General features: G+C 40.4%; 1 protein-coding gene across 1 annotated transcript in view; it reads left to right on the top strand.

Moving 5' to 3' along the window:
• ANTXR1 (ANTXR cell adhesion molecule 1) overlaps nt 1–12,601 on the top strand; it is a 222,129-nt gene that overhangs the window by 14,842 nt on the left and 194,686 nt on the right. Inside the window, exon 2 of the mRNA XM_058551049.1 lies at nt 10,150–10,221. Within this exon, the coding sequence (XP_058407032.1) occupies nt 10,150–10,221 (72 nt within the window). The remainder of the gene's footprint in view (nt 1–10,149; nt 10,222–12,601) is intronic.

Genomic DNA, 12,601 nt, shown 5'->3' with positions numbered 1-12,601 from the left:
CTTACCAAATACTTAGGCTAATTAATTTTTTAAAGGATCCACTACTTACACAATCTTGGATATATTCTTAAAAATATAAGATTAAACAGACATGTCTACATTCTTCCAAAAAGGAGGAAAAAAAGGCTTCCCCCCCCCAAAAAAAAGAGAAACTCAGATCGGCTTTAGATTTTTTTTTTTTTTGGTCTACAACATTATATGCTCAAAAAACTCACAATAATTATAGAGTCAAGTGAAATGTGATATTTAAATTCCTTAACCAGGCTTCCTCAGACATAACAAAAATTAAAAATGTATACTATCCACATACTCATTGAAAAAAATCACTTGAAAATATTGACATCAAAATGGAAAATGTATTGGAAATAAAATATAAGAAAAAGACATGGTATAAAAGGAACTGATGTAATGGCCTCAGACAAGTTAAGTCATAATAATGTTATCAATGAGGTTATACAGCAAAATACAAAACTTAAAGAATGGATTCTCAAAAGAGAAAATGAAAAATGTAAAATTTTTATACAAGATAGAAAAAATTACTCATACTACATTTACATAAGCAAAAAAAAAAAAAGTAGTGTATTTCTAGTACCAGACTCCTCTTTTCTTCCTCCCAAGTCCACTGGGTAGTTAGAAGGGATGGAAATCCCTACATTTTGAACCAAAGTGATAATAACAGTCCAATGTGGTGATTTTTAAAAATCTCTTCAGGTGAAATGCTCAATCTTTCAGATTTTGCCCTCCCCCAATAGGATCTGGACATTTGAGGGGGACTAATTCACCCTTATCAGGGTGTCCTTTGGTTTTGGACCAGTTGGTTCATAGAAAGTTCTATCACATCTTCAAGGAACAGAACATTTCAATATTAGTTACTTCTTACAGAAAATAGAAAAAGATGGAGAGTTTCTCAATTTATTTTAGGATGCTAGCATGTATCTGATATCAATATCTACCAAAGATAGCATATTCATATGCAAAAGTTCCAACCAAATTTGAATAAAAACTTTAAATCCAAAATCAAATATTATTAAAACAAAACTAACAGTATAGTAAAAGAATAATATACCAAGAGTAAGTAAAATTTTTGCTAGGAATGCAAGGGTGCTTTAATATTTAGGAAATGTATTAAGGTAGCTCATATTTATTTTGACCACTAAAGATGAAAAATCAAATTATTTTCTCAGCAGAATCTGAAAAGACATCTCTCTGAATACTTAAGCATTCGGAGGATATAGAGCATATGAATAATAATGAGGTTGATTTAATAAATATATTTTAAACCCTATACCCCACAGAGAATAAACTTTCCTTTCAAATGTCCATGAAATATTTATTAAGTCACAAAGAATGCCTCCATATGTATCCCAAGGCACAATTTTTCCAGTCTACATTCTCAGTGATAAACAGGAAATGAATAGTGAAAGTACACTAAAACCTTAACTACCAGGAAAAAATATATATAGATTTTTAAATTATCTTGTCATGAGGAAGACGGAAAGAAAGTCACTGGCTAGGACACAGCTTGGCAAACTATGTCCTGCAGCCTGTTTTTGTAAATAAAATGGTGTTGCAGCACCACCTCACTCATTTTGTTCATGTTCTCTCAATGGCTGCTTTTGTGCTGCAGCAGCAGAGTTGAGTGCCTAGTTGCCGCGGAGACCATACAGCCTTCAGAGCCTAAAATATTTACTGTCTGGCCCTCTACAAAAAGATTGCTGCTCCCTTGACTAAGAAAACATTTGCACTCCAATAGAAAATGGGCAAAGAGGATACCAGGGTCAGCTTCGTGGGCGTGGGACCCGTGCAGTCGCCCAGGGACCCCCACGTAGTTTAATTCTCTGCTGTCGCCATCTTGAAGTTCCTAATGATTTTTGAACAAGAGGCCCTGTGTTTTCATTTTGCACTGGGTTCTACAAATTATGTGGCTGAACCTAATTGATACTCAATGTTTTTAAAACAAAATCACATGGACGATAAATATGAAAAAAAATCTATGGCTTATAATTAAATATATCCAAATAAAAACAATAATGAAAATCCATTTTCATCTATAAAACTTACCGATATTTTAGAAAGGGCTAATCCCAAGTGTGGGTGAAGGGCAAGAAAAGGAACACTTCCCACCTTGCTCCTGGGAGTTGAACAATCATGACAGTGGGAAGTGAGTACAGTGGCCACCATGTCCTGCATGGTCTCTACGTTCCAAGCAGGACCCTTCACATCTTACAAATGTTGGGTTTAATCCTCAAAACAATCCTTAGGAGATAAATACTATTATCCCCATTGCATAAAGGAGGAAGCTGAAGTGTAAGAAAGTGAAACATCTTATTCACATGTCACCCTAGTAAGTAGAATAGGAGTTTAAACTCCCATAAGCCACCACGTCGGTACTCATAATAGCTGGTCTGAACGACCTCAAGAGTCAATTGTCCCACATTTCCGGGGAGGGGAGGCAATTTGGTCATAGGTATCAAAAGTCTTAAAATTTTGTATAAACCCAGAGAGTCTACTCTTAGGAATTCTTTTAAAGCCAGTATACAGAAATGACAGTAATCACAAACATATGTGTCCCAGAGTAGGAAAAAAAAATATTCTCACTATACTCAGATATGTAGAAGATAATTTAAAGCTGCTTTGCTTCTCCTCAAAAGACACTCCTGCTGGTGCAGGTGTGTTGAGAGTGTAAGGAGGCAACTTTCTTCCAAACTGGAAATCAGCCTAGTGCAAGAATTTAAACACTCAGTAAATTGAAGTCTTTTAAGTTTGCCCCCCCCCCCCCCCCCCCCCCCCCGCACACAGTTCTCGCTCATATGTCTGTGTGTTTGAGGGGGGTTTATTGTCTCCTTGAGGCATGCACATGAAGGAGTCCTCTGACTTCCATGGCAGCCACAGTACCATCCCTGTCTGATCACGGTCACCTGGCAAGCATCCACAGATCACATTAGTGGCTTTGGCTGGTGACCCACGGATCTCACTTATCACGTCTTGGTGTGCATTTCAATTATGGGAAATACCTCCCGGGCAGCTAAATGATTGTTTTCTTAACAACAATTTTGTTTTGAATTTGCACCAAAAGTACCAAGAGTTGGTATCAGAAAATGTTTTTAGGTTTTCCTTGGTATGTGTGTGCATGTGTGTGCATGTGCATGCACACGTGTGTGTATGTGTTGGAAAAGGTGAATTAGTGGAGATATTTTGCTGTAATATTTTGCTATAATATCTTTTTGATCATGATCCACAAGAAAAAATACAATTTACATCTTGACACAGTATATATATATAACACTTACATGTAATTGACCAAAAGTTTCACATAGCATTTCTGTTACAGTATGCAATACATCTTGATATTTCTATTCTATTTCATTTTTTTAAAATGTTGGCAACATCCCACCAAACTGATTTCCCAAAGCGCTAATAAGTTGCATTCTACAGCTTAAAAGTCATTGTTTTCATAGCCATCAGTTAGATTGACTAAAGGAGAAATTCCTCACAAGTCAGTAGGGTGGGGCTGGGCATCCTGGACTGGGGCCTTCATAACACAGACAGGAGGGGGGTGGATAGCCCCATACTCAAAGTACAGTGCTCAGTGACTTGGTTTCGGTCTACACTGGTGTCTGAAGAAGTTGGAGTGGAGGCAAGGGTTGAGGTCAAGCTTTTTGTGCAGGAGGGAGGCTTGGCCATGACCCAAGTCAGTCATAGGAGGACCAGGGCTGAAGGCCTGGGCTGGGTTAGGGTTCCAGCCAGCTAGGGTGCAGTGTGGAAGGCTAGGAAGAAGGAGAGGAAGGCCAAGGAAGAAGTTGGGGGGCAGGGAAAGGGGGCCAATGAACACGGGGCCTTTTACTAATTGCTAATCTCACTTGGTGGCGCCTGAGGCTGTACCCTTCCAGGATTAGCTGGGGACCTGGGTGGGTCACTGAGGACATCAGTGACTTCAGCTGGGTGGGGCTAAAGAAAAGCAAGGAGTGACAGTTTTATAATTTCCAGCCTTAGAGCGACTCTGCTCTTCTAGGATTAAGACTCTTGGCTGATGGTTCCAACTGCGAGCTCTCTTTTTTCCCTTTCATTTTATTCTAATCCATGTGCAAAAGAAGGGGGGACAATTTAAACTCAATTTGGCCCACTTGATTCTTTCTGACTCTGATTGTATGTGTGGCTAATGGAAAGAGCCTGTGTTTTCTAAGGAGCTTAACCACAGGGAGATTTGGAAACTCACATAAACACAAAAGAATGTAGTTCAGAAAACAAATCAGAATGAGACTCACAGTTCTTATTTTGCTCCTACTCTTTGTATATTAGACCCTTGGAAGTAATGGAACAGTATTCTGAGGGCAATGCCAGATTCCGTGCAAAATCCCTCACTGGGAACACACAGTGAATGCAATGTCACAAAAATTTCTTGACCTTACCATGTTCCAAACACTGGAGAGGCCATAGAATAACAAAAATAAGTAAGAAACTCTGGAGCTGCCCCCAGCAGTTACCTTCTTGGGGACTAGTAGTGAGGACTGTTGGCTTTGCCCCGCTGTGGTCTGAGGAGCCATTCTCAAGGCCAACTCAGAAGGTGGTGTGAGGAAGCATTGACTCTGATTTTGAGTGGACCCAGGTATTTTGAATGAATCTTCAAGCACAGAACTCTGTAGGACTGTGTTCAAGCAGAATTCCTGGGAGGCTACTTGAATTCGAAATTTTACTGAGATTTATACTTGCGGGAACTAAGGCATAAAATCCCAAGGAGGGCCTGAATCTTCCACGCTGTCCTGATACCCAGCTGGCCCATGGAAATTTTCAGCGGCTAGAATTGTATTTGAGTAGGGATTTAATTGAGTCAACTATCAAGTACCTTTCACATGCACTGATTTTTAGAACATGAGCATTTCAACTCTCTATGATTATAGTTTGCCCAGCAATTGTGTATTAAAAGCAACTCCAAAAATACAATCCACAACAGAGTCCAATGGAACATTTCCCAATACTACTCATATTGGGGCTAAGAGGGAGTTTTTATTTCTGCCTTAGAGCTTTGGTAACAATGGCTGGGTAAACTATTACTGCCTGAAGAGAACATCAGGACTCCATCGTTAAGTCTTAAACAGGTTGGCATGATAAATGAGATATTTCATGTATTGTAGGATGGAGAGAAACTGGAATTGGATCCACCATCTGCCTCTTCCCTAATCGACACCCTATTTCTCTTGCTTGTGACCAGGAGTCCACTTAGGTCCTCCAGGTTGAGAGAAAGCCAAGGATCTGAACATGGACACACCATCCTAGGTCGATTATTCTGAGTGTAGCTACTAGGGCAGATTCACAACCAGAAAATCAGTTTACAAGGCAAAGTGCAGGTGAGACATGCATGTTTTGACAGAAAGTCCAAACTGAGTCAAAGACCCAGCATAGCTATCCCTACAAGAGAAGGGTAGGAGTCTGGTTGAGGTCCCAGGGGCTGGTTTCCAGAGGCCCGATGGATGAGGTATTTAGAGTTCAGGGTTAGGACATCCAGCTGTGGCCAATGGGTGGTAGTGAGGCAGGGGAAAGGACTAGCACCAGGCAGGCAAGCCTGTTGCTCCTGAGAATTTGGGTTAAAGAGATATGAATAGCACCCCCAAGAAACTTACCTCCATGCTAAAACCGTAAGTAGCTGACATGGGGTTCTCTCCTTTTCCAAGGGGTGATTTGATGTTGGGGTAGGACAGAGCATGCATGTGTGTGTTAAGAAGTCTCAGTAATAAGAACTGGAAGGATTCCAAGGTGCAGATCTAGATAACCCTACATTCCTCTGCCCCTTTGGTAGCTGAGGCCCTTTGGGATCCCATGGTAACAACCCAGAGAAGACAAAGCCAGTTTGGCTCTTAGAATCCCAGAAGGTTGTGTTCACCCGGATGCTTGAGGGAACAGGCTATGTACATCTCAAGTGTGTCCCAAAAAGGATATATTTTGGTCAAGGCTTATATAATTGTATAAAGAATCATTGTGTGAGGGGCCGGCCCGGTGGCTTAGCGGTTAAGTGCACGCTCCGCTACTGGCGGCCCGGATTCGGATCCCGGGCGCGCACCGACGCACCGCTTCTCCGGCCATGCTGAGGCCATGTCCCACATACAGCAACTAGAAGGATGTACAACTGTGACATACAACTATCTGCTGGGGCTTTAGGGGAAAAAAGGAGGAGGATTGGCAATAGATGTTAGCTCAGAGCTGGTCTTCCTCAGCAAAAAGAGGAGGATTAGCATGGATGTTAGCTCAGGGCTGATCTTCCTCACACACACAAAAAAAGAATCATCGTGTGATATATGAAACAACAAACCTCAAAAATGACAGGGCAATTATTAGCAGAGATGAGACGGGAGAAGCAAGCCTATCAATACCTCCTCCACTTTTATCTTAGGGATCTCATTTTATTTTCTTCTTGAGAAAATACAGTGCTTACCCATCAGCAAGAAAGTTTTCCAGCTAGATCTAGACTCTTCTCAACACCCAAGGATATTCCTTGGATCATTCCTTATTTCTAGCATCAACAAATCAGATGAATACCAAAATCGTATAAATTTTACATGTCGGTCAGATAGAAGAATAGTGAAAATGAAATGTTTTAAGACAAAAAAAAGCGTGAATTATCATTGGGTGACCCTGTTTAATAAGTAAAGGAATGCAAATTGATATGTGGCTGTAAAGTAGGGCCAATCCTTGATAACAAAGAAATAGTAACCCAAAAAGGATTTACTCCAAGCTACTGCTCCTTAAGCAGAGAGCCAAGAATAGTCTCCCAATTCTAGTTCAAGTCCCTCTTTCACCAACACTTGGCCTCCCTCCCCAGTTTAATTCTCTCACTGCAGGACTTGTTTACTGCTGGACTTGTTACTGAGGGGATAGGAGAGGTGTGGGGATTCCTCTCTAATCATTAGGCATCTTACACTACCCCTCAGTGACCAAAATTTCAGGTAGTATTTGTTGTGGTCATATGGACCAAAACACAGCATTGCATTTCAGAAGTGGGCACAGATGACCAGTGTTCAAGGAGACCTCGTGATTCCAGTGGAAAGGAGTTGTAGGATTCTGGATTGGACTATGGCTTATGTCATGTCTTCTGAGGCACCTATGCAGCATTGGACCATATCTGCTAGACCCTCACCAGGACCCCCAGGACCAGAGCATCTACCCCCTGGCTGAAGGAGAGCAGCCAGGACCAGTCTTTGAGATTTGAAGTATACAACCGAATCCTGTCCAGGAGGATGGCTGGGATTCTAGTAAAAGGGGATTTCCGAAGCTTTAAAAGCCCAGAGCTAGGATATGCAGTTCTGGTGAGCTCTTGGGAGACTCCCAGCTACCACTGAGCTCAGAGATCTATTGTTGATGATTAGGTAGGCCCAATCCCAAGGAGCTGTGCTCTAGAATCATTGACCCATCCGGGAAGGCTCCTTAGGTTCACATAGGGTCACAAGAATTGGCTGGAGCCATCTGCGTTCCAAACCCAGGGTGTTTATCCAAATGAGGGCGAAAGAAGTGATGTCCAACTGGCAAAAGATCAGGAGGCTTCCTTGAGCAATAGAGCCTTCTCATTTCCATGCTCTTCTTCCATTCAGCAAACAGGTAGGTGCTGGAGGGGCAAATATCGTTAAGACTCTCACAAGGAGAGCTTGAAAAAAAAATGATTGCAATCCAATATCAGAGATGACTGAGAGATATACACAGTGCCCTGAGAGCGTGAGGCAGGGACAATGAGCCCCATCTGTGTTGATCAAAGGCAACAGGCAGGGACTGAGTTGAGTCTTGAAGAACGAGTAGGAGTTTGTCAGTGTAGACATTGAGTGTCCCAAGCAGATGGAATGCGTAGAAAGGCTGAGAGACTGGAACAGAAAAAGTTTATTGGAAAAGGTTTATTTTTGACATGAGGGGCTCCCACCCCCTCCTCATCCTGATCCCTTTCTCCAGCTCTCCGGGTCCTCACCGTCTGCCCGGGGCTCCATGCTGCTGCCACATGAAACTGCTCCCTGCTCCCCACACAATTGTTAAATAGGCACTTCTGTATTCACTGGAAGAGTTGAATGTTTTTTCAAATGCTAATTTATCATCCTTCAGGGAATTGCCTGTTCTAATCTTTTGTCTATTTTTCAACTTTTTGACTTTTTGATATTTACTTGTACCAGTTATTTACATATCCTAGACACTAATCTTTTTGCCTTTTATATTTGTTGCAGACATCTTTTCTCACTCTTTTCTTGTCTTTAAACTTGTTTATGGTATATTTTTGTCATTCAGAATTTTAGGCACTTCAGGCAGTGTGTCTTAAAAAGCAATTCCTACTTTCTGTATCTGGTTGAAGAAACACTTCACTAACCTGACAACATAAAAATCTCCTTCTATAATTTGCCCAATGAATTTCAAGTTTTGTTTTTCCCACTAGGGAAAACATACATCTAGGGAAAAATACTTCTAGGGTTACGTTTGGTATGAGATAGTCATGTAATTGGTTTTTTCCAATTAGGAATCCATTGTCACAGCATCATTTATTGAAGAGTTTATTCCCTCTCCCCAATTTGAATCACCTCTTTCACTACAGAGCAAGACCTCACATAGGCTGAGGTTTGGGTTCTCTATTCTATTCCATTGACTCTTCTGTTTTATCGTGTATTATGCATATGGAGTCATTATATCTGATAGAGCAAGCTTTCCAAATTTACTCGTCTATTTCATAATTGCCTTGATTACTTTTACATCTTTAATCTTCATTTCATTTTTAAAGTCAGTTTTTGAGTCTCACAAAATGTCCTTTCAGAATTTTTCCTAGAATTGAAGGTATAGATTAACTTGGGGAAGTGAGATAGCCTTATGACATGGAGTCTTTCACTGTATAACCATAATATATTGTATCACTTTTGTTCAGGTCAGACAGACATATCATTTGTGGATATGTGGCAGAGAAAAATAAATACTCCTCATAGAGAAGGAATACGCTCAACCAGAATGAGAATTCTTAGGAATATTACACTGTGAAAAAGAAGGCATAAAATCTACTTTGCACAGATTCATCTTAAATATCTATAGAACAGTCTGAAACAAAGAAAAATTAGAGAAATAAATAACTCTCTAGAAGTTAAAATTAAGGTAGATGAGTGCATAAAAAATAAAAATCATCTGAAACCAGTGGAAAATGTTTGCAGTACAAAATGTCAGAGCAGAAGGAGCAAACTCTAACCTCAACGGTTATTAGAATGACAGGCAGAAATGCAGAGCTGAAACAGGTCCTTAAGTGAAAGGAAAGAGGCATCAGAGCTACGGAAAAGAGGGAGTTAGAATAGAAAAACCTAATAGGCAGTCACTGCAACAGATTGAGCACTAGCACTATGGGAAACACTTATCAGGTGAATTGAAGTGTTCATAAGCGGTATCAGTGAAAAAGAAGTCAACCTTGGGAAATCAAGACGCCCCTTCCAACTCTAAAATGCTAGGATTCCATATGTCCTAGAGAAACAGTCTCCTTCTTTTTTCAGTAAGAGGATTCCTTTTCAATATAGTTGAAAGGCTGTATAGTTTTTCTTCTTTTATGTATTAGTATGACCAGTTACATTAGATTTCTTAGAATGTTAACTATCAGTACACTCTGAAATAGACTTCACCAATTAATTAATTACTATTTTGGATTCCTGCTGGATTAGTTTTGATGATATTTTAGAGATTTTGCATCTATATTTATGAATGAAATTGGACTCCTTTTTGAGGAGGGAGATTTGTTTATCTTTGTTTGGGCATCTAGTTTGTGCTAATTTCATTTAAATGAATTGGAATAATTTTTCTTCCCTAATCAGAGGAATAATTTAAATAGCACAAAAATAACTATTTCTTAAATATTTGAAACTAACTTGTGAATCTATTTGGGCCGAGGATTTTTTTTTTTTTTTAGTGTCTAAGTGTGTGGAGTGGGCATGGGAAGGAGTGGGAGGTGGAGTGGAGGAAGTTCTTTAACAAAATTTTTAACAGCTCTAACATTAAGTCTAAAGGCCCTGTCAAATAATTTCCAAGGTTATAAAAGTTTCAGATAATGAGCCCAGTTAACAGATAGGTCAAATGTAAAGCAATAGAATATGAACAGAGATAATATAAGGTAAAGACAAATGAACACCTGCTAAATCAACATCTGCTTTTGTTTCCTAGATCAGGAAGTGTGCTGCACCACTGGAATGAAATCTATTACTTTGTGGAACAGCTGGCTCACAAATTCATCAGGTGAGAGACACAATATGTATTTCTCTGCTATGAGTAAAACCAGCTTATGTTTGCTATTCTACTAATTACTGACTACTTTAGGGATGCTTTTGGACAAAGGTAGACTCTCAGACCTTGGAGTCTTTACTTTGACTTTACTTTGTTTTAATCTTCACCATATATTAGAGTAACTTTTGGCTTCATGTTTTCAGAAGGAACCCAATTTGGTTATAAGAGCAAAATTTTAACTTTCTCCCTCTCTTGTTGAATAATATATTCTTGTAGAAGGATCATTAACATTTTCTTTCACAGTGCATCACACTGGGGCAATTGACTCATTCTAGCTGGACTCGTGTGTGATATGTTGGATCAACTCATCCTCGTTTGCCCAGAACCTGGGCAGTTTTAGCACTAAAAGTCTCACATCCTGGGAGCTCCCCTCAGTTCTGGGCAAACCGTGACAGTTGTTCAGCCTAGCTATGTGCCCTATCAGGTAGAATCCTCTGAGCACTCTCAACACCACTTTCTAAGGGAGGACAATGCAGTTTTGAACATCATCACTATAAACATTGCAGGGGCCTTGGAGGTCTTACTTTCTACTAAGTGTAGACACCCATTAGTAAAGGAAAGGAGGTCATTTTACCCTCCCTGGGTACAGCCTTTAAGGGATAATACAATTGTGATAGCTTTCATGGGTGTGTTTGAAGCCAGTTGTCAAGATCTTTGGTACAATTGATCTGATGACTGTAAATTTTGTCATAGCTCCACTCCTGCTGGATCGCCTCGTAGAGTCTTCCAGCCAATATGAGTAACCATAAACTTCTTCTTTGAATAAGGTTCTTCATCTCAGGCTACAGATTGTCCTGCAAGACCAGGGTTTTGACAAATGTATTCCCTCCAAATTCAGTTACTGGTCTCAACATGTTACCTGCCTGCCTGATTGGAGGGAAAGGGTTAGCAGATGTCCTGTTTGCCACGCCAAAAATTGGAAGCAGCAGCAGCAAGCATCTAAACCCAGAAGAACGGGAAAAACAGATGCTGAGAGGAGGGAGGGGAGAAAAAAGTAGAGGGAAAAGAAAAAAACAAATACATGAGTGGTATTAAAAACAAAATATTTAAGAGAATCATAGAAACATAGAATTGAAAGGCACAACTTCCTAACATATCCTAAGAGGCATTCACTAACCCTCAACTTGAATAGCTCTGGTGAGAAATTGCTGCCTTTCAAAGCAAACAGTCCAATAGTTGGACAATTCCAGTTTCCAGAAAAGTCTTTTTTTCATTGAGCCAAAATGTCCTTTCCTGCACTCTTATCCATTGGTCCTTTGGAGATATAAAACAAATCTGCCTCTAGACACTTGACAGTATCTGCTATGTCTCTGCTGCTCTTCTCATCTTCTGTTCCCTCTGAAGCAGAGGAGTCTGGTGGAAAAGGCTTTAGAGTTAGGCAGATGTGGATTTGAATCCAAGCTCCATTGTGCAACAATAGCAGTTTACTCACCTTGGCTGAACGCTAGTTTGCGCATGAGGATTGTAAGAGAAAACATGTGCCAACCAACTAGCCCAAACCTGGCTTAGAGTGGGCATTCAGCACTTCTCTTTCCCAGTTCCTTCAGGAACTGCAGACTCTTCACCATCTTGAAATCAAAGAAAGTTAGAGGTAGGGCTGGGGCTACCTAAGAGACCACTTAATCTACTCCTCACATTTTATAGATGAAGAAACTGAAGACCAGAGAAGTTGACATGTCTTAATCCAGACCATGAGGCACTTTCCTCTGGTCCTCCTTGGCTACAAACCCCCTCATAGTGGGGCACCAAGAGGTTACTGTCATGCAAACTCCAAGAGGCAGGGACTGTATTTTATACCTGCAGCCCCAGTGCCTGTAACAGTGCCTGACACATAGCACATGCTCAATCAGTATTTGAATCAGTGAATGATTTTTGTTTACTCACTTTAATAAATAGTCTAGGCAGCTGTTACTTCAGGGGGGAAACTCATTTGATAACAGTGGCTGATGCCAGTACCAATATATCATTTATAATTTCAGTGGGATCCTTGAAATTTCAAGTCCATGTATTTTTCTTTGTTCTGACTCCTTCCCATTTTCCTAATAATGATTCTAACTTTTCACCATTTTCTTTGAGCCCCCAACCTGCGCCTCATTTACTACACCCGTTTACTCTCAGCAATGAACGTCACCTTCTACTTCCCCAAGAACGCGGAGAATAGCAGACAAGTGATTACCTCAAGTTCCAATCCTACTCCTAAAAGATGCATGCACGTTCTTCCCATCCACCTCTGAGATTCAAATATCCCCCGTGTTTAAGAACAACCCCTCCATTTCAGTCCATTTCATCCTGTTGTCTCCAATCTCCTCTGGGTCTTTGTCTCTCTCTTGTA

Source organism: Diceros bicornis, chromosome 12, assembly GCF_020826845.1.
Source record: "Diceros bicornis minor isolate mBicDic1 chromosome 12, mDicBic1.mat.cur, whole genome shotgun sequence".
Taxonomy (NCBI): domain Eukaryota; kingdom Metazoa; phylum Chordata; class Mammalia; order Perissodactyla; family Rhinocerotidae; genus Diceros; species Diceros bicornis.
The sequence above is the reverse complement of the archived record's forward strand: the minus strand, read 5'-3'. Positions and strand labels throughout refer to the sequence as shown.